The sequence below is a fragment of the Capricornis sumatraensis genome, chromosome 15, assembly GCF_032405125.1.
Source record: "Capricornis sumatraensis isolate serow.1 chromosome 15, serow.2, whole genome shotgun sequence".
Lineage (NCBI taxonomy): Eukaryota > Metazoa > Chordata > Mammalia > Artiodactyla > Bovidae > Capricornis > Capricornis sumatraensis.
The window spans coordinates 63,339,920-63,362,369 of record NC_091083.1 but is presented as its reverse complement, the minus strand read 5'-3'; the positions used below and the strand labels follow the sequence as shown (position 1 = coordinate 63,362,369).

The window sequence follows — 22,450 nt, the reverse complement described above, 5'->3', positions numbered from 1 at the left end:
CATGATCTTGGGTACTTAAGGTAACACCTTACAATGTAGGTGAAATTATTCTTCTGATTATAGATGAGGAAACTGAAAATTCAGACTTTAAGGAACTTCCCCAATCCAGGTGGTAGAGCTGGATTTGAAACCTTGACTGGTTGATCCCAGAGTTCCCAATCTTGACGTTAAACTGCTACGTTTTAAACTTTAAAACCAGAACTCCTCTCTGTGGCCTACAGACTCTCAACCATTTAATGTCAGGCTCTTCCTCTGCCTCCAGTCCAGCCACTGGCTTTGGGCTCAAATGGAGTCACCTCATTCTTGCCCCAGGACCTTTGCACAGGCTGCTTCTGCTCTTCCTTCCTCTAGGTTACTGTGTGACTGCCTCTTTCTTACCCTTCCTGTCTCACCTCAGGGGAGAGGGCTTGGCTCACTGACCATGCTGAGTGAGCATGGCCCCCTTTCTTTTCACACCTGCTTTTTCATTCTGCTTCATTTCTATTTATACCATTTCTCATTTCTTGGTTCAGTTAGTCATTGCTGTGTCTCACCCTGCTGCTGCTGCTAAGTCACTCAGTCGTGTCCGACTCTGTGCGACCCCAGAGATGGCAGCCCACCAGGCTCCCCCATCCCTGGGATTCTCCAGGCAAAACCACTGGAGTGGGTTGCCATTTCCTTCTCCAATGCATGAAAGTGAAAAGTCAAAGTGAAGTCGCTCAGTCGTGTCCAACTCCTAGCGACCCCATGGACTGCAGCCTCCCAGGTTCCTCTGTCCATGGGATTTTCCAGGCAAGAGTACTGGAGTGAGTGTGGCTCACCCACTAGAACACAGTTCCTTGTGTTTTCATCTCTCTTCCTAGAAACTGGCACGGACCGGAGGTTCAGATAGTGTCTGTTGAATGTGTGACTACATCTTGAAACAAGACAAGGGGAAGTCAAGGAGGAAGGTCTACCGGTCAGGTTTGGGCCCAAATCCTCTCTCCAAACCGGTAGCTGCCATCTTCCAATGGTCCAGACAGAAAGCTGAGGCCCAGAAAGATGGAGAGGCAGAGGTATGCTCAACCCCAGCTGCAGCTTAGTGATAGCAGACCAACCTGGACAGCTCTGTTTCTATACTTGCCAAGTTCTTTCTCAGAAACTATGTCCTGGGAGCTATCATACCTCCATTTTCCTGATAAAAGCCTGCAGCCTGAAAGGTCAGGAGACTGTCCCAGGGGGAGGGTCACCTTAGTGTCAGAGCAGGGGGTCCTGGGTTTCCTGTCTCTGTGCAGGTGTCGGCTTTACTCTTAGCCCTTGCTGGGGCAAGAGGTTGAAAACAAGACTCTGCGCCCACCCCTCACTCCTGGACACAACAGAAAGGAACCAGAGACCTGGCTGAGCCAGCGGGGTGTGTCTTGGAATATGCCCATCAGAAGCTGAACCTGAGGTTTTGGCAGGTGGAACCTGGCCCCTAGAGGCATGGAGGGGGTGTGAGAGGCAGATGCTGACGGGACTGGAGATGGGGGACAGTTCCTGGGTCTGCGAAGTCTGGTGCTGGGGGAGAAAGTGTGTAATTTAGGAGGGGCACTGGCAGAGGAGGAAAGGCTCCTGGTCACATCCTGGAGACTCACCCTATGTAGATGGTGTTTTCACTGTTCCTACAGGCTGTTTAGGAAGTGTTTTGAGGACACAGGGCTCCAGGGTTGAGAATGTTTGGGAAATAGCGGAGTAAGCAAAGAGAAAGAGGAGTTTCTGTTCCAGGTCTTCTCAAAGCCTTTCTCAAAGCTCAGTGCATTGCCAACCTCTAATTGCAGGAAAAGTGGGCAAAGAAGTGTGGACCCTGCCTTCTGGGAGCTCACCGTCGGTGGAGGAGACCCAGACACAGGAACAAACTGAATATCAGGAGGTTGGAGAATTATGAAGAGAAATGCAAATAATGGGCGGGGGAGGGGGGCGTTTCCCTGGGAGGATGACATTTGGGCAGAGCCTGGAAGGAAGTGAGGGAGGGGGTGAGGGGGCAGCTGTGTCTGGGGGAAGAGAGGCCCAGGCAGTGGGAACAGCATGTGCAAAGGCCCTGAGGCAGGAAGGGTACTTAGTGTATTTGAGAAGCAACAGGAGCCGGTGGCTGGAGCAAGGTGGGCTGAGGGGGAAGGTGGTAGGAGATGGGGTTGACAGGGATCAGCCTCCAAGGGCCACCAGAGGCCAACAAGGCCATCCAGAGCTTGTTGGGGAGCCCTTGGAGGGTTTGGGCAGGGAGTGATGCCTGGGACATGCTGCCTCATGAGCTTGTACCATCAAACAACCTCTTAAGAGCAATAGCAGGAACAGTAGCCATAGCGTGTGGAGGGTAGTCAGGGTACTGTACCTCCTGCAAGCCTGGGAGGTAGGCATGGTTAACACCTATCTTACAGGTGAGGAAACTGAGATTTAGAAAAAGGTGCTCAAAGTCATTTCTGGAACAAATAAGTGAATTGAGAGACAGTATTTTTTAAAAAAATCTTTCCGTAGATATTTTTTCTGTCTTTCCTATCGCTTATTCTTCAAAAGCACCATGTTTAATGGCTGTGTGGTATTTGTTCCAGTCCCATTCACCATGCATTATCCTGTGGCCAGGAAATTAGGTTATGTTTTGGGGGTGTTTTTTTTTTTTTTTTTTTTTGGTGGTGGTGGAGGGCATTAATAGCAATGCTATAGTAAGTATTCCTGTTGTCAAATCTTTCTGAATCTCTTTGGTTAGAGTCAGTTGCTTTTTAGAAGCAGTTTAGAAACAGAGGATAGAACTATTGACACAGCTCAGAATTTCTCAAAAATGTTTGAGAAAAATGACTCTGTTGCCCTCCAGAAAGAATATCTCAGCCATCTCAGCTGACCATCTCAGCCGTCATGTTTGGAAGGACATATCTGGGTTGAGTTTTCAGTCACTGCCTTATTTTGTTCTCTCATAGAATATCCTTAGAAGTGTATTTACTTTTTAGTAGGTAATACATTTACAAAGTGGGTTTCCCAGGTAGTGTTAGTGGTAAAGAACACACCTGCCAATGCAGGAGATGTGGGTTCTATTCCTGGGTTGGGAAGATCCCCTGGAGGAGGGCATGGCCACCCACTCCAATATTCTTGCCTGGAGAATCCCATGGACAGAGGAGTCTGGTGGACTACAGGCCATAGGGTTGCAAAGAGTCAAACATGACTGAAGCCACTTAGCACACACGAACGTTTATAAGGTTTAAAAAATATTTTCTGAAAAGCTTTTCTCTTTCCCCTGTTCCTCAGTCAGCCCAGTAGCCACCACTGGGACCAGTTTCTGGTGAGTCCTTCCAGAGAAGTTCAGAGGCAAGCAAATGTGTACAGTGAGAAGACCCTTTGAATGGAATGAAACAGAACAAAATAAGCTCTAGGGTGCCCAGGAGATTGGGAACTGCCGTCTGAGGCTGATTTCATCTTGGTTTTGAGCTGAGTAAAGAAAACGCTGCCAAGGTCACACTGCTGGAGGAGGCACAGCCACAGGCCTGGAAACAGGATGAGATGTTACTCTTGCACACGTGCTGGGCCAAGATAAGCACACGAGGGACACAGGGATCCTCCAGCTCCCTCTGATCTGGGCACACTAAGGACAGCTTGGCCATCTTCTTATTCTTACAGGTTCTCCTTCCCTACGCTACACAGTGGGGAAGAAGGAGAGCTAGGATGCTTTCAATCACTCTGAACTGGTGTCAGGTGCTTAAACCCTGGAAAATAGAGGTCATCCTCAGTATGCTGTTGACACATGAAGATGCTCTGAGTCCTGGAATCTGAGCATGTCCAAATAATCTCTCTCTGTGTGGCCTGACTTGGAATCCCAGGGAAGTGCCTTCTGCCTCAGTTTACCTCACTTTCTTAATTTGGGAATGAGCCTCAGGGTTTTTGTGCTGCTTGTTTGAAGCTCCAGGGCATGCAGTCAGAGGCAGCTTTGAAGATGCAAGAGTCAGCAGGGCCTTTATGCAGGCATCTCAAATATCTCCCAACACGTGACTGAAACTACACATTTCAGAGAATTCAACCATGACACCATTGTTGTCATTCCCATTTTAATGACAGGGAAGGTGAGGTCTGGGAGGCACTCTAGCAACATGTTCCCATGGTAAGTGAGGTAATTTAACCTCATTTTGTTAAAACCACCATCTCCTTCTATTCCAGCTTCCCCTTGTGTCAGATGAAGTTGGAGTGTGAGCATTTTGGGGATCTGGCTAAGAGGACTTTGGCATTTAGTTCGGGTTTAGTGGTTTTATTTATGTTGTTTCCAGTTACTTTTTTTCTCTTGCTCACCCGGGACTCAGCTGATTCCTAGTCCTGACTTCAGCTGACTTCAGTGATTTCCAGCTGCTCTAGTACAGGAAAATCTTCCAGGAATACCCTCAACTGGCACATTGAGGTGACTTACCTGGTACTGTGACATGAAAGTGAAGGGTCAGAAGTCATACCTCCATAGGCATGGAGGGTCCTACAGTGTGATTGCCACCAGTATGAGGTAGTACAGGAGAGGTTTGAAATGTGTGTATACATGGAAATGTAGTATACAGAAGCCTGTTTGTGGAAAGTATGGAAATATGTCGAACAGGTAATTCACAAAAAGAATGTTATTTTTCTGAACTTTGTAATCTCTGTAGAAATTGAAATTTGCTAAGATTTCTTTTATCTTTCTAACTAAATCATCTCTGTATTACTTAATTTGTAATTTTGTAGTCCTTTTCTTAAACAACACTCCCTAACACTCCTTAAATTGTTTAAGCCTCAGGAAGTACAGAATCTGGACCTCCTACTGTTTTCTCTGTGTCTTTCAGGATCAGAGACCCTCCTTGGCTCTCCTCACTGCCACTGTCAAAGTGCAGTTACATGGGAATGTAACAGAATGGTTTGGAGGACTTCTGCTGGACCCAAACAAACCTTAGTTTTCTAATCTATAAAATAGGAATATCAGTAGAATCGCCTCAGACAGTAATGAAGTCAAATGAGAAAATGTGTGTATGTTTGAGCACAATCTAGCAGAGGGCACAGTTAGTGCCAGGTCTGTTATTTAGCTGATCCTCATAGACTCCCTGTTTATGACAGTATCTTTTCTGATATGGTTGGTTGGTACCTATGCCAGAGTGTGCAATCATTGGTAGCTGTTGGTATACTATCAGTTCTCCTCCCCAACCTCTCCAAGGTATGTACACAGTCAGTGCTCAATCACTGATAATCCAGTCAAAGAATGAAAAACACCATCTGGGATAGAAGGAGGCTGACTCCAAACTGAGTAATGTCCTAGACCCAAACAGTGGCTCACCCTCTCATCTGGAAGGGCTGTTAGAGTTGATTTTTCTAATTCTCTGTTTAAAAATGTGTCTTTGTTTTCCCCCCTGCCTGGTTTAACTATAGGCAATTTGGTAACTTATTTTACATTTCCAAATTTCCAACAGTTAAACCAGTCAAGGGGAAAAAGAAAGAAGAAAGAAGCAGAAAGAAGAAATTAACTTGTTATTATAAATGTTTATACAGAAATATGTACATCTAGTCAAGGCTATGGTTCTTCCAGTAGTCATGTATGGATGTGAGAGGTGGACTATAAAGAAAGCTGGGCATAGAAGAATTGATGCTTTTGAATTGTGGTGTTGGAGAAGACTCTTGAGAGTCCCTTGGAGACTGCAAGGAGATCCAACCAGTCCATCCTAGGGGAAATTAGTCCTGGGTGTTCATTGGAAGGACTAAAACTAATGTTGAAGCTGAAACTCCAATATTTTGGCCACCTGATGCGAAGAGCTGACTCATTTGAAAAGACCCTGATGTTGGGAAAGATTGAGGGCAGGAGGAGAACAGGACGACAGAGGATGAGATGGTTGGATGGCATCACTGACTCAGTGGACACAGGTTTGGGTGGACTCGGGAGCTGGTGATGGACAGGGACACCCGGTGTGCTGCGGTTCATGGGGTCGCAAAGAGTCAGGCACAACTGAGCAACTGAACTGAAATATGTGCATTGTGCTCAGTCCTGTCTGACTCTTTGCAGTACCATAAACTATAGCCCTCCAGGCTCCTCTGCCCATGGAATTTTCCAGGCAAGAATACTAGAGTATTCTTTCTCCTTCTCCAGGAGATCTTCCTGACCCAGGGATCAAACCTGTGTCTCCTGCATTGGCAGGCAGATTTTTTACCACTAGGGCCACCTGGGAAGTCCATTACGTAAATATAGTACATGTGATATTACCATTATGTATTTAATGCATATTTATGTTGTACATAGTGCTTTGAAACATACTTTTGAAAAATTCAATCTTTCTTAGTGCTAAATATATTTTAATCACATCATTTTTAATGACTGTATAATATTCTTCATCAAAAAGTGAGGATATTTAAAGGTACTTATCAGAGGGTTATGCCATGAGCAGTGATGAGAGTTTTGTCATGCAAAGCTTCTGGTATATATAAAAACCTCAATAAATTCAGTTCTTCCGCAGGATGGATTTATATAACCAATTTCCTTTCACTGAGCACTTAAGTTATTTTCATTATTTTGCCATGATAAAGAACGCCGGGCATATTAATCTTCGCTCACATCCTTAGTAAATTTCGGGACTGCTGGGCGTGCCCATCTTCACACTAACTTGCTCAGCACTGAGCAGTTAGGGGAACAGACAGGGAAACGGGCTTGCACTGGTTCACATAGCCTGTCAGCTGAAGTCAGGACTGCTGCTGCTGCTGCTAAGTCGCTTCAGTCGTGTCCGACTCTGTGCGACCCCAGAGACGGCGGCCCATCAGGCTCCCCCGTCCCTGGGATTCTCCAGGCAAGAACACTGGAGTGGGTTGCCATTTCCTTCTCCAATGCATGAAAGTGAAAAGTGAAAGTGAAGTCGCTCAGTCGTGTCCGACTCTTAGCGACCCCTTGGACCCACCAGGGTCCTCCGTCCATCAGCTAAGTCCCGGGTGAACAAGAGAAAGAATTAGCCGCTTGAGCTAAAGGGGCTGCTCAAAGAACCTGAGACCACCGGGAAGGTGAGGGGCGGGGAGGGACTGCGAAGACCTGGCGCTCCCACGCCAGGCCGAAGCTAAGCCGTTGCCTGGCAATGCGGGCGGCGCGGAGTTCGAACGGAAGCGAGAAACCAATCAGGATGTCCGGGGCAAACCATTCTGGTGTCGGGGAGGGGGGTGAAGCGACGCGCTCATTTCCCCTTCCCCCGGCGCCCCGGGATTTTCGCTTCCGCTCTGTGCCCCCAGACCTTCGCTCTGTCTGGGACCTTGGGACGGTCAGGTTCTCCGGCTTATCTCGGGTGCGGAGCACAGCTCCGAAGAGGCCCCCGCGGGTCCTCACGTGGGGCTTGGGCCTCCCGAGCCGTGTTGGGTGCGGCCATTCCCCGCCTGACTGGGTCCGAGCTGTCAGCCTCCTCAAGACCCACACTGGAGGAGCGGGACTCGCCTAGGTGAGGCTCCATGTGAGGGCACGGGTGGTCCGGGGCGCGAACCCGGGTGTAAGGGGGGCTGTATTCACCCCTGCGGTGCGTGTTCTCTCCGAGTCCTACGAGGGTACCCCATTTCACAGATGAGAACGCTGAGGCTCAGAAAGACGAAGTCTGGCAGAGAATCTGATTCAGATCTTTCTGCTCCATCTCGCAGTCTCTAGCGTAATAGTTCTAGATTTGCCTTGAGAGACCCTGACAGGTAACTGGTGGTCGCTTTCTTAGCCTCTTATCAACAGGAGCATGAGAGCCCTGGCTGCATCCGCTCCAGGCTGCCTCTCCCCAGCATCGGCCTGGGGTCTTCTCCGCACCATCTGTCTTCATTTCTCCAGAAAGCCAGGGGTGGACTTGGGGCTCACTTGAGATCCTTCAGCTTGCAGGGCTCTGAATTACAGAGCTCTCCCTCTCAGAGAGAAGATACAGGTGGCTCAGGCAGGACTGACATTTCTGAGCTAGGTGCCAGGTGGGCAGCAGATGCTTTGGCCCTGGAATTGCGGTAGGACTCTTGGGAATCTACTCCGAGTTGGGCAAAAGGGTAGGCACAGCCCTCAGCCAAAGACGCTAGTTACCAGAGACACTGGACTTGGTCCTGGGCCCAGGGCCGCTCCTGGTAGAGCATCTGACCTACACCAGGCCTTACCTCCTGGGGAACCCCCTCCCCACCTGCTGGTTGCTATTGGTTTCCTTTTGTAGGTGGGCAAACTGAGGTTCTAAAAGGTTAAGCCCCTTTGCCCAAAACCACATGGTCAGACTTGGCAACTCTGGGGCTGGTTCCCAATCTGTCTGGCTTCCATCTTAGAATCCTAGACACTCAGAATTGTAGCATCTGGGAGTCTAGAATCTCTTCAAGGGGAATTATTTATCCTCTCTCCTCCAAACCAGTCTCCTGGCTTTAAAGGGAGCAGAGCTCTGGAAATTCAGAAAGAAAACAAGTCTTCATTCTTTCAACAAATATTTGCTCACTTCATATGCTCGGCCTTGTCTATTTTGTTTTTCTCAGTAGCATTTACCCCATCCAATGTCCTATAATTTCACTTATTAGCGAGTTTATTATCTTCCTGGACTGGAATGTGATGCAGGGAAGGGCTAGGGTGAGGTAAATGAGGTAATCGCCTCCAGTGTGAAACTGAGGGGTGCCCAAAGCCCTAGGAATCAAAATGACTAATGCTAACATTTATTGATCATTTGTTGTGTGTTCTGCTGGTGGGAGATCAACTCCCTGGATCACAGTCCCTCATCTCTGTCACAATTACACATGCATCCCCCTGACCTAGCTGTCCCACTTCTGGGCAGAATGATATAGGTGAAGTGAGCCCACAGTGTGGGGTTTTTGGGTTTTTTAAGGCTCTGCCTGAGAACTCTTTTATTTATTTGTTTATTTTTGGCTGGGCTGGGTGTTCGTTGCTGCCTGGGCTTTCTCTAGTTGCAGGCTTATCATTGTGGTGGCTTTTCTTGCTGTGGATCATGGGCTCTAGAACTTGGAGGCTTCGTTTGTTGTGGCCTAGTTGCTCCATGGCACGTGGGATCTTCTACCAGGGGTAGAAGCCATGTCCCCTGCATTGGCAGGCAGATTCTTAACCACTGGCCCACCAGGGAAGTCCCACAGTGTGGTTTTTAATAGAGACTAGACACACGCTCAGTGGCCATTGGTAGGGACTGATGGGCTCTTTATGTAGTACAACATATATTATTAAGTTTATTAACAATATTATAATTAATAACATGCTAATAACACATATTAAGAACATATATTATTCAATGAAAGAATAAGATGAAAACAATGCACAGAACATGTTGCTATGGGTAAAAAAAATAGAAAGAATATATGTCCATTGTTGCTTGTATGTGCCTGAAATCTCCCTGGAAGGACATATAACCATCTGATCATAATGATTCTTGCAGGGAGGGGAACTGGGTGGCTGGGGATAGGAGTGGAGGGAGGTGTTTTTCTTTTTTTAATTTCCTTTACAGCTTATGAATCTTAAGCCATGCACATGTATCACCTGGTTGAAAAAATATATGTGTATTATAGATTATTTATCTAATCATGAGACCACTGCCCTGTCTATGATCTGTCATTAACTTTCTTGTGACTTTGGACAAGGTTCTTGACATCTCTGCGCCGAGAAAAGAAGCCATGATGGTGAGCTTCGGCCCAGGCAGAGGGCAGTCCGGGACAGGAAGTGGGCTTGGTTGTGGGTCTGTCCCAACTCCACCTTCCGCATCCTGTGTGCCAGGCCCTTCCCTAAGGCTTTGTGCGCAGTATCTCTCTTAGTCTGCACTGTGAGTCCCTTTGTCCTCATTTGGCAAGCTCAGGTGCAGACCTGAGGCCCAGAGGACTGAGTTGGTGGAGGTGTGCAGTTGGTGGGCCAAACAGGAGATTGCTGCCTTAGGCAACTGCACCCACACCGCTTCTGTGGCCTGTTTACCCTTTCCCTTCCTGAGGTTTGTGCAAGGTTGCCCTGGGCAAGGCTGACTGCAGGCAGGCCAGGGCACGAACATCTGGGAAAACTCCAGAAATAGTGTGGGGCCTGGCTTGGGCCTGGAGGATGCCCAGCTGGGTGTCTCTGGCCCTGGCAGCTGTCCTGGAGTCTTCTGCTGCCTGGAGCCTTCCTGGCTCCCTCTGGGGCAGGAGAGGGCCTCTCTGTCTCCACCCAAGTCTGGGCTGGACTTCTGCTAAAGAAAAGGAGAAGCAGGTGGAAGGGAGGGGTGAGGTGGAAGTGCACAATGTCATAAAAATGATAAACATCAGAAACCACACCTCCTGCCCCCTCAGCAAAGAATAGAAATCACTGACACCTCTTGATCCCTTACTGTGTGCTAAGTAATTTACAAGTGTGAACTCCTTCAATTCTGTCAATTCTATGACGTAAGGTAGTTACTGCTGTTATTTCCTCCTTATGAAGGGAAACTGAGCACAAGAGATGTTTAATATCTTACACCTAGAGCTGGAATTGGAATCCCAGGAGTCTGGCTTCAGACTAAACCTTCTTATTCTTTTTTTTTTTAATGTATGTATTAATAAAATGCAGTTTACCATTTTAATTATTTTTAAGTGTACAGTCTTGTCGCATTACGTTCGTTACAGTGTTGTGCAACCATTGCTAATGGAAACTCCATACCCAGTGAATAGTAACTCCTTGCTCTCTTCACTCTCCCACCCTGGCAGTCACTGTTCTTCTTTCTGCCTCTATGAATCCAACTACTTGAGGAACCTCATATAAGTGGAATCAGGCAGTATTTGTTCTTTTGTGACTGGCTTATTTCACTTAGCATGATGACTTCAAGATTCATCTGTGTTGTATAGCATGTGTCAGAATTTCCTTCCTTTTTAAGGCTAAATGACATTCCACTATGTGTATATACCGTACCCCACATTTTGAGTATTTATCTGTCAGGGGACACTTGGGTTGTTTCCACCTTTTGGCTATTGTGAATAATGCTGCTATAAACACTGATGTACAAGTATCTGTTCAAGTCCCTGCCTTTAGTTCTTTTGGTCATATACCTGAAGTAGGTTTGCTGGATGCCATAGTAAGTCTGTTAAAAATTTTTGCTTAACTGCCATACTCTTTCCATAGTGGCTGTACCATTTTATATCCTAACAGTGCACCAAGTTTCTAATTTCGGCTCATTCTCCATCCACATTTATTATTTTCTGTTACTGTTTGACTGATAATGGCTATCTTGTGGGTGTGGTATGGTATCTCATTCTGGTTTTGGTTTGCATTTCCCTAATCATAAGCGATGCTGAGCATCTTTTCTTGTGCTTACTGGCCACTTGAGTACCTTCTTTGGAGAAATATCTATTCAAGTGACCACATTCTTAGATTTGTAACCTCTGAGAGAAGTGGTCAACATTCTGTCTGGGCTGACGAAGGCCTCACAGAGGAGCTGGGCACTGGAGCATCTATTTGGTTGAAGAGTTATCGTAGCTCACATTTTGGTGGCATTTGTCAAGCACGGGCCTCATGCTGGGAGGGAGGCACTATTAGGGATCCTGCTTTACAGTTGGGGAAACCAAGGCATGGAGAAGTATCTTACCCAAGTTTTATAGCTGATCGCTGGTGGAGTTGAGATTTGAACTCAGTCAGGCTAGTCCTAGAATCAAGGCTACAGGGGTGGCCAGGGAGACGGCGTGGAAAAGGGCACTGCCAGCAAAGGATGCAGTGTGTGCAGAGACTTGGATGTAGCATCTTAGGAGGCAAAATAGGATTCAGTTAGAAATGTCTGGAGCCCAGCTTGAGTAGGGGCTCCTGGAGGCTGGAGCCGGAGTGGGACTGGTGGAGGAAGGCCTGGGCAGAGTAGAGGGGTGGGAGGAGGCTTGGTGCTGAGGGGCCTTGGTCTTTCAGGTGGCCTGGCCACTTGGTCTGTGTTGTCCCCTTTTATGCTTTGTCCCTAGAGGATGGAGTTCTTAGCCCATGGGAGAGATAGGAAACAGGTGGTTGTTGTTGATGTTCAGTCGCCCAGTCGTGTCCAACTCTTTGTGACCCCATGGACTGCAGCACGCCAGGCCTCTCTGTCCCTCATCATCTCCCAAAGTTTGCCCAAGTTCATGTCCATTGCATTGATGATGCCATCCAGCCATCTCATCCTCTGACACCTTCTTCTTCTTCTGCCTTCAGTCTTTCCCAGCACCAGGGACTTTTCCAGTGAGTTGGCTGTTTGCATCAGATGACCAAAATACTGGAGCTTCAACTTCAGCATCAGTCCCTCCAATGAGTATTCAGGGTTGATTTCCCTTAAGATTGATTGGTTTGATCTCCATGCTGTTCAAGGGACTTTCAGGTGGTAGTGTCATCTAAAATGACAGGGTGCGATGAATGCTTGGAAGGGAACTAACTGGGTAGGAGAGTTGGCAGGAGCCCCAGGGTGGTCAGGGAAACCTCTCTGAGGAAGTGAAAATGGAAGGTTCCAGGCAGAGAAGATGGTGGAAAGGCCCTGAGGCAGGAGAAACCTTGGTGTGCTCAGGAACAGCAGGGAGGACTCAGAGGCTGGAGCAGGGGAGGCTGGAGAGGAGGTGGCAGAGGAGGAGGACTGAGAGGAGGGCCAAGTGGAGAGTTTGGATTTTGTTCTCAGGTGATAGGGAGTCTCAGGGGCTGGGGCTGGGGTGACTTAAGCAGAGCCGTGATGACATCTGATTTCTGTTGGGAAAACATTGCCATTTCTGCCCTCATAGCTGAGGAAACAGGTCCAGAACCATAGCCAAGTTGACTTCTCTCTCTGGGGCCCAGAGAGGGAGGCTAGAGATTCCCTAGGAGTCCCCTGGTGAGTGGCCAAAGACTAGCAGGAGACTGGGGACTGTCTTCTCCACACCCCTGCCCCCCAGACCCAGGCCTCGGTTCAGGTTCTGGCTTTGCCATTTATTAGCCATGTGACCTCAGACATGTGGCTTCACTCTCCATGCCTTGGTTTTCTCAAATGTAAAATAGTCATAATAGTAGTATCTACCTTACAGTGTACGTGTGAGGATTAATAAATGAGTTAATTCCTAGAAAGAGCTTAGAACAAATGCCAGGTACAAAGCAAGCACTTGGAGAAGTTCTACCTGTTTTATAAAACTTGTCATCATTGCCTTGCTTTTACTACTGTTAGAGCCTAACTGAGCACAGCTTCCTTCCCCACTGTTGCCTTAGTAGAGGGTTAGGAAGGGACCCAGCAGTCTGCTGTGGACAATGATGGTCTTGTCACCTCCCTTATCCTCCTAAAATCAGGACCCAGGGACTGGAAGAGGTCTCAGAGCTGATTCATTCCCAGGTGGAAGAGAGTTGTTCCTTGAATCAGTTCCTGTCCCCTTGTGCCCTCCACCTCAATGCTGGTACAGCCCCCACCAGGCACAGACATGGAACTGGGTTCTTTCACTTCCTTGGGGCTCATGTCTGAGGCCAGTGCTCACTTCCTTCTTTGGACTGCAGGATCCCAGTGAAAACTGGCTTCATTGAATGTGCCACCTGAAGTGATGTAATAGAGCTTGGTGGCAGAAGAGATGGTCACCTCCCTCCCAGAGGTTCCTTCTGGCAGGACTACTATTGACTCTTCATCTGTAAAATGGGCATCAAATAGCTTCTCCCTCTCAGGGTAGTATAGAGATTTAAACAAGGACCGTGTCTGGCAATCTGAAATTCTAGTTATTATTATTGCTGTCAATTACTAATGTTTACAGCTTGCTCAAAGCTTCAGTAGGTACTCTCAAGCTCTAAGAACTCACACTGACCTGGCCTGGAAGCTGGGACTCACCTTTAGACAGAATGGAAGACCAGAGAGGTTCAACAACCTATTCAGGGACACACAGCCAGAAAGGGGGGTGGTGTTAATTAAGGTTTGGTCTGAGGAGAAAGAGCCCAATTTGGACTCTGCAGGGTGACTTTGGCAACTGACTCAGCCTGTCCCAGCCTCAGTTTTCCATTAGTCAAGTGGGGATAATAATAGAGCTCCCTTCATAGGGATTGTTGGGAAGATTAAAATGGGTTAATTAACACCAGGAAAAGTTAATATATTAACTGGCGGTCATTGTGGCAGTGACAAGGGGGACTCAGTTTTTCCATCCGCAAGATGGGTGCGCTTGCCCTACTGGGCTCCACGTGTGGGCCAGGGCAGCTGGGGATGGGCGGGCCCCGCTTTTCTGAAGGGCTTCCTGGGGTAGGTAGGGCGCCTGAGACCAGATCCCGGCGCCGAGCTGACGGACAGCAAGCCTGGGCTCAGTTCCGGCCCGCTGCCTGGTTTTCCTTCTCCCTTTTCGAGTAATTCCTGGGCCGGCGGGTTCACTTGCCGGGGGCCGGCCGCCGGAAGTTGCGCAAACGTTGTGTACCTGAGCCCAGGTGGGCCGGGCTGGAGAGCGCAGAGCGGCGGCCGGGACGCAGCCAGGTATGTGCGGACCGGGGCCTGGGCGCCCGGGTCGGGGCTGCCCGGGCACCTCTCCCTCCTCCTCGGGTAGGCGGGGACCGGGCCGAAAGTCACCTTCAGGCCTGGACGAGGCTGTAGGAATCGTGCCGTCTGCTCTCTCATTTAAGAGCCGGGACTACCTGAGCTCGGAGAGGGGCGGCTAGCAGACTAGAGTCACACAGCGTGCTGCTGGGCTCTGGGCCTCCACCGCCGCTAGGAGTCCCCAAGATTGCTCTCGGCTAGGAAGGGCAAGGGCAGAAGCTAGACCGGGGATCCGGGCTCCTCTACGACCCTCTCCCCTCCGCCCCCCGCGGCCCCACACCGCGGCCTCCTGAGGCTAATGCCCGGGAAGCCTCTGGGGAGGGAGCGTGGTGAGGCTACATGCCCGAGGATGACAAGGAGAAGGGCCTGGGGCCGGCGTATTTGGGGTCGTTTGTGGGTGTTTGAAATCCGTGGGTGGGGCGTTGAGTGATGAGAGGAGGCCTCAGAGAAGGCACGAGCCCCACCTGGGGACCGGGACCCTGGCTTCAACTGGAGGAGCCACAGCACTTTGGGCTTCACCCGCCTGTGGAATGAGTCTTGTTCACGGATTAACCTCCTTTGTCCGCGGCTTAGGCTCAGACAGACCCTTCTGGAGAAGACTTAGAGACCCCTGCGAGAGGAACGGTCTCAGGAGTTGGGTCCAATTCGTAATAGAAACAGGGAGCCCAGGTCATGCAGTGAACGAAAGTGCTCGACTCGTTTTTTGTCTCTCCATCCTCACGGTGACCTGGAGGATGAGGAAGATCTATTTTTAACAGCATTTCACAGATAAGGAAACCCCAAGTCTGGAAGAGGTGCAGCTGTTTGCGAAAGGCGCACAGCAGTCGAGTGGGCGAGTTCTGAGCGAGCTGGCCAGCGGCCGCATAGCCAAGCTTGGCTCCTAGAATCTGCCCTGGTCTGGCCAGAAGAGCCCCTGGGGCGCCTGGTCCGCTGGAGGCGTTGGAAGCCCGAGCCGGGTGGGGGTAGGGGTCGCAGAACTTATGCCCTAGCCCTGCCCATCTGACCTCCTTCCTCCCTCTGTTTCCCCGATGATGCCCGGGAGGGAACTCATGCCACCAACGGGTTGGACTGGTTTGGGAGGTGGCGGCCAGGGGGTGGGGCAGAGCCTACCTACCTTGACAGGGCTTGGCATGGCTACCTTTCTTGTGACCCTTCCCTCCTGAGGTCTCTTTGGGGGTTGGTCCTGAGTGGGGCAGCCTTCTTCTCCCACCTACTTCATCCCTTCTACCTCTGGAGCAGCTCTGGCTCTGGGCCAAAAGCCCCCAAGTTTCTGTTGTCAACTTAACCTTGGTTGCAGAGGCCTCAAACTGGGGTGGGAGGGGAGAGGCTCAGATATGTTTGCAGGCATTTTGTTTGCCCTGTCCATGCAGTATTTAATATTATTACTATCAAGTAGACTAACAATCTAGGGTTTCCATGCACTCTGGATTCCCAGCTTCCTAGAACATTCTATATCTACCATTTTGAACCATATGCCTACAGTAGGGTGGGTGTGCCCCCTCTCTAGTTTGTCCCTGGTCTCCCTACTTATATTTGGCCCTCACAGGTATTTTATCTTAGTAAAAAAATCCATTGACTGTTAGTTATGCGTAAAGAGTAATATCTTGAAACTGAGATAGGGGAACAAAACAGACCCTCCCTTGCTGCCCTCCCCCCCCGCCCCCAGCTGTTTTAGGAGAATGTGAATAATAATGAGTAAAACTACTCTTTTTCAGACGAGTGAATTAGGCTTCATATGACTTTGTGTCTTATTTACTGGCTCTGGAACCTAGGTTGGCAACTTCTTTGAGTCTCAGTTTCTCTGTCTGTGAAAATGGGATGACAGAGACCTGTATCACAGACTTGTTTCGAGATTACAGGAGAGGATGATGTCAGATGTCTAGAAGACAGATTCCTCTCTCCCCTCCCCAGTCCAGACTCTTCCCTCATGGCATTCTGGATGTCGAGGTGGGGCTGTCCAGTATAGCTTTTTGCTGCAGATGGAAATGCTCCAATCCGTGCTGTCTAGTAGAGTGACCACTGGCCACATATGACTATCAAGCACTTAAAATGTGGCCAGTGTGATTCAGGAACTGAATTATATTTACTATAAATTTAAAGTTAAGGCTGAGTAGCCATATGTGGCTAGTGGCTATTGAATTAGACAATACTGGTTTAGATGGCCTGAAGGTCCTCTTGAAGGTCATCTTGATGGAGTCCCTTTCCCCCATATTATACTTGAAAAGGTTCAGGACTTGGTCTATGGATTTTCTTCCGGCCCATCTCCAGGGGACTTCGGGGAGCACTTTGGGACTCTAGCCCTTCTTCCTTGGAAAAAGGGACAGGGGTGGCCTGACGGCCAGGGCACTGGCCCTGATGCTTAGATGATCATGTGGAGACCAGTGCCTCCAGAGGTAGGCCCTCCTGCCTATGGGTGTCCATACTACTGCTGTTGGCAGATGCAGAGTTGGCTGGATACTCCTGAGCAGGGCTGTGATCTTGGGCATTTCCAGCTTCTCCTGGGGCCGCATAGCTCAGGGCTGATGTTTCCACCTGACAGGCATCCATGGATCACCGTGGGCCTGGCATTGGAATTTCATACTGGAAGCTAATGGGTGTCTGGACTCCAGTGGGGCAGGGGTGGGGTAGGGACTTTCTGCGCTCCTCCTCCACAAGCTCTGCTGCGGTGCCTGAGGCCTGGCGTGTCCAGGCGGGTGGATGGCACAGGGCAGCTTCCTGCCTAGGTGAGTGTTGGGTGGAGGTGGTTCCAGGCTTCCTGTGGGCATTCCAGGTGGGGTGTGGGGTTGGAGCCCTTTCTCTTGGCCACTCAACCCCAAGACCCCTGCGCGGCAGGGGGACAAGGGAGGCAAGGGACAGCCACCAACTTGTTGAATTAGCTTCCTCAAGCTTGCCTCCCTGGGCTTCAGTTTCCCCAAGTGCAAAATGGAGTTGAGAAGAGGACCCACTGAGGTTGAGCTGGCTGATGTCCAGCACTCAGCCTGGAGCCTACTTTGCTTCCTTTAAAATATACCATCCCCATCCTTTATGCCCAGGCAGCCGGTGTCTGTCTTTGGTACCTTTTTTCTTTCTGCTTCAGCTGGGCTGGGCCCTCCTCGAAGGAGGGGGAGTGGGTGGGGCCACAGGCCCAGCTTTCTGCCTGCTGATTGGCTCCCTGTGAATCAGAGGCGTGGCTTTTACCTTTTAATAGGGAAGGCGTCTTCGGTCTCTTGGTCTTCCCTGAGCCTTTGTCTGAGTGGGCTCTGTCGCTTTTTTCCACCCCTGCAGCCGTTGTGGAGTCCAGCTGCTAGCTTTCTGCTTGGATTTCTGTCTTCTCATTTCTCCAGTCTCCTCAGACAGAAGCCCTCGGGGAATGTAACAGCCATGCCTGTGGACACGCTGACTCCGGGAGCCCGGGACACCCCTGCCCTACCTATCCGCCTACGGACCAAGGTTCCTGGCTACCTGCTCCGGCGGCCAGCGGACGGTGGAGCCCGGAAACCTAGTGCTGTCGAGCGCCTGGAGGCCGACAAGGCCAAGTACGTCAAGAGCCTGCATGTGGCCAACACTCGTCAGGAGCCTGTGCAGCCCCTGCTGTGCAAACAGCCCCTCTTCAGCCCTGGAACTCGCCGCACCGTGCTCACACCTAGCCGCCGAGCCCTGCCTGGTCCCGGCCGCCGGCCCCAGCTGGACTTGGACATCCTTAGCAGCCTCATCAACTTGTGTGATAGTCCTGTGTCCCCTGCCGAGGCCAGCCGTACCCCTGGATGGGCTGAGGGGGCCAGGCAGCCTCCCCCGGCCACGCCTCCACGCCCACCACCGAGTATTGCTGCAGTCCGGCGAGTGGATGTCCTGCCCCTGCCGGCGTCACCTGTCCAGCCCTGCCCATCGCCAGGCCCTGCCGCTGCCTCTAGCCCAGTCCGGCCCCCAGGTTTGCAACGCTCCAAGTCGGACCTGAGTGAGCGCTTCTCACGGGCAGCAGCTGACCTGGAGCGATTCTTTAACTTCTGTGGCCTGGACCCGGAGGAGGCACAGGGATTGGGTGTGGCCCACCTAGCGCGGGCCAGCTCAGACATCGTGTCGCTGGCGGGGCCCAGTGCTGGGCCAGCCAGCTCCGAGGGGGACTGCTCCCGCCGCAGCTCTGTCACCATCGAGGATCGGGCTCGGGAGCGTGTCCCCTATGGCGTGTCAGTGATAGAGCGCAACGCCCGCGTAATCAAATGGCTGTATGGGTTGCGGCAGGCGCGCGAGTCTCCAGCAGCTGAAGGCTAGGTATCCACTGGAGTCGGGATCTTAGGCTGTTGGCCTCTTGACCTCTCCTGCATCCATTCCCTGGCTTGGAGCAGACCCAAGGCTGCTGCCTTGTGTGAACTTGCTGTGGAGGCAAAGGCTCAGAGCACCCATCTGGCAAGGACTGACCTGGAGAGAGTTGGCTCTTGACCTTGGACCACTGCCTGGCCCTCACATGTAGGGTTTTGACATGAATGTCCCCTGCTTGTGGGTTTGGATTTGGGGCACTTAAGCCTCCCCACTGAGAGTGGAGGGCCAAGGGATCTCACCAGAACTGTCTACCCAGCAGCTCTGTTTCTTTCTTCCTTCCTTGGCCTCTGGCCTTTGCTGACTTCCTCTTCTTTAGCCCGTGGGCCTTGGTTACTTGGGAACTCACCCTGGGGTGGGGCAGGGAAGAGTGGCCTTGGCAGCCTGGGCCTAGGTGCAGAGGGGACTTGTAGGAGTCTGCACTGCTCTGATTTCCCTCCTTTTGGTTAATAAACACAAATGCTTGTTTTTCAAAGGCTGGGTCATCAGATTCTTCTGTGTTTACAAGGGGAAAGGGTGGGAAGTCTTGGGATGGGGCCTTCAAAAGTCAGTGATTGTCCACCCTAGGATCTGGGGGAACATGAGTTCGGTGGCTGGCCTGGCCTGAGACTTGCCTCACAGGGCATCCTCAAAACCCCTCTGGGAGGCTCGCTGATGGGCCTTCTTCATAGAATTTGGGAAAGAACTGGAAAGAGCACTGGGAAGGGGACCTGCAGGGAAAGGCTGACAGGTATATGGACCTTCCCCAACCATAAGTTATGTGCCCTTTTCCATCCCAGCCCAGTTCCCAAGGGGGCAGGAAGCTCAGAGAGGGCGAGCCCTGAACTTGAGGTCACACAGTCCATAGATTGGAAGTGGAATTCTTAGAGGAAGCAGGACTTGAGATAGATAGAAAAAAATGAGTGGCCTTGCCCCTAACTCTGAGTGACCCTGGGCAGGCCAGTCTCCCTCTTTGGGCCTTGGTGGATAAATTGGCAGCATGGTCTTATCTGGGCTTGGGGAAAGGGAAGGAGGTGGCTGGCACTGGGCTTTGAGATCTCGGCTCCTTCCTGTCTCCCTCCAGGTTAGTTACCTGCTAGGAGACCCCACCCTTGGCTGATGAAGCAACTAGGGCCAGGCTCATAAAGGGTGAGAACCTGGATGGGCTCTGCATCCCTGCTTTCCTGAGGGAGGGGGGCAGGGCTGGGAGGCGCTTCCTCTCTTGCAGGCTGCCTGGGCTGCAGCGCTCAGAAACAGGAAGCTCTAATGGGGGCCGTTGGTGACAGGTTTGATGTAGGTTTTATTTTAAGCATAAAGAGGAGATTTCCGTCGGGCTGTTGACAAACATCCAGGTCAGCCCAGCTGTCTGACAGTCCACCACCAGTCCCCAGGGGACTTGACTGGGCTGGAGCCATTTGGGGAAATAGGGGAAATCAGGTTGTAGAAGAGGATGGTATTCAAATTCATGAGGATGGAGTTCACCCCTCATGATACAGATCGGAAGACTGAGGCACAGGCCGGGGATGACCTGCTGTAGGCTCCCAGCAGGTTTGGCAATGCAGGAGCTGGCCCCCCCACCCCATCCCTGAGTTAAAGGAGTGATGGGGTTGGGCTGATAATCTGTGTCAGCTCTGCAGAGGTGGTGTCTTTTGAGGTGTCAAAACCTTTACCTCCAAGGCAACTCACCTGAATTCTGTGCTAGGGGTTGCCCCTTGCCGTGAGCTGTCAGTTCTCTAGAAACACAAGGAGGGAGCGTTGGTTGCATTTTACGTGTGAAGAAATCAAGGTTTGGGTCACAGGACTGCTGGTGATGATCTGGGAGAGCCCTTGTTCCTGGAGGAAGTTTAAGAGCTGGACTCAGACCATTCATACTAGACCTGTCACTGAATCCTCAAGGTGACTTTTTGAGGGTCACCTGAGAAGATCACCTCTTGTCTTAGAGCAGGGAGGGGTAGTGGCTTTTGGGCTGTCACAGAGTGGGTCTGCCCTCCAGCCTGGGGTCACACCCTAGCCTCCTAGGCATCCCAGTCACCGGCTCTCTGGGTCCTTGATTCTCCTGACACATGCCTCACCTCTCTTCCAAATCCCGGCAGCCTTTCCTCCTCGTCACTATGGAACACCTACTGGATGCCCAGCAGTTGGCAAGACTGCCATGGGTCCCGCCAGGTCTCAGGGGAGGGAAGGAGCCGCTAAGTAGAAACTAGTCATATAATTTGGAACAGATGCACTCAGGGACGTCTGCCCTAAGACCAGAGCTGTTCCTAGAAGCTGTGATGGGGGGAGCCAAGAAGGGCATTGGGAGGGTCTGATGCAAGAGAGCAGGGAGGGATTCTTGGAAATGAGGAAGGTGAGACAGTTTGAGCCTTGACTTCTCTGACAGGGGTTCCCCTTGGCCAGGATTCTGTGGAGGGAGAGGCTAGCGGCTTCTGCCATTCCCCTTACCCCCGGCCTACCAAGCCTTGGGGATCCACAGAAACAGGCCCTCTATTGTTTCGCCTCCAGTTGGAGTGTGAGGGGCAGTGATTGGCAGGCGCTGTGTTTGAGCCCCTGTGAGGGCCTGCAGCTGCTGCCTTGTCCCCTGGGGCTGCTGGGCCTCCATAGCAGCTTCCCCAGGCCAGACTGGCCCCAGCTGCCTAGCCCCTAATTAGGCAAAGATGAGATTTGCTCCCTGATCTGTTTCTCACCAGCTAATTATACACACTTGGGCTTGGGAGACTAGCAACCTGGCTGCTCACTTCTGTCATGAAGGTGTGATGGGCCCCCTGGGAAAGTGCCCATCCCCACCTGCAGGACCTCAGTTTATCTTGACAGAGGAAGGGATGTAGTGAGAGGGTATTGTCCCTGCCCTGATGAAATGGTTCTGCCTTTGCTAATGAGTTGCTGAAGGGGGCCAGGGGGAGGAGATCCCCCCATCTTGTCTGACATCCGGTGTCCAGGGAAGTCTGCAGATCCATCCTGGCCCAAGACAGAAGCCCCATCCAGGTTTTTTAAAAGTTTAATATTATCTTTCAGATGATACATTTATATATTTCCCCCCAAATTTTATTAAAATGTTCAAACATAAAAGTTGATAGAATTATTCAGTGAATACATATATCACCTACTAGATGGACGGTTGTTAATATTTTGCTATATTTGCTCTATCAGGCATCTCTCCATTCCTCTGTCCATCCAGTAAGACAATTGGATTTTTTGGAAACCTTTCAAAGTAAACTGCAAGGATCAGTACCCTTCCCCTCAAAGACACTCCAGCATGTATATCATCAACAGAGTTTCATATTAAATATTTGTTTGTGGTTATTTTTGAGGGTGGGGGTAAAATTTATATACAGTGAAATGCATAGATCTTAAAAGTACCATTTGCCAAATTTAGACAAGTACATACTGTACCCCAAACCCCAATCAGAACACAGAACCATGAACAATTCCCTCACATTCCTTCCCAGTCAGTTCTTGTCCCCCGCTCATGGAGGTATATGATTCTATATAAATTAAATATTACTAAAAACAACATTCCCTTGCCCTTCCCTTCCCACTCCTAACCCTGCTCTCCAAAGTAAACACATTCAACTTTTTAAACTATTTCTTCTGACATTTTCCTCCATATTTCTAAATAACATTCTTTTCCTGCCATTTTCTTGATTAATTTTAGGCAAATGTTGACTTTCAGGTCTGATGTCCCCCAGTGTGGCTTCTGCGGCCTGACTGTCTTGTGTTTGAACTCTAGCCCTTTCCTTTACTGGCCAGATGACCTGGCAAGTCCTCTTAACTTAGACTTAACCACCTTAAGACTTAACTACCTTTTGCCTTAGTTTCCTCATTTGTAA

At 50.3% G+C, this 22,450-nt stretch overlaps 1 protein-coding gene across 1 annotated transcript; it reads left to right on the top strand.

The window, feature by feature from the left end:
• Positions 1 to 7,174: 7,174 nt before the first annotated feature.
• On the top strand, positions 7,175 to 18,885 carry FAM110A (family with sequence similarity 110 member A). Its single transcript, XM_068987756.1, has 2 exons — positions 7,175 to 7,391; positions 17,616 to 18,885. The coding sequence occupies exon 2, from the start codon at positions 17,712 to 17,714 to the stop codon at positions 18,597 to 18,599; it is 888 nt and encodes a 295-aa protein (XP_068843857.1). The 5' UTR covers positions 7,175 to 7,391; positions 17,616 to 17,711; the 3' UTR covers positions 18,600 to 18,885.
• The last annotated feature ends 3,565 nt before the right edge of the window (positions 18,886 to 22,450 follow it).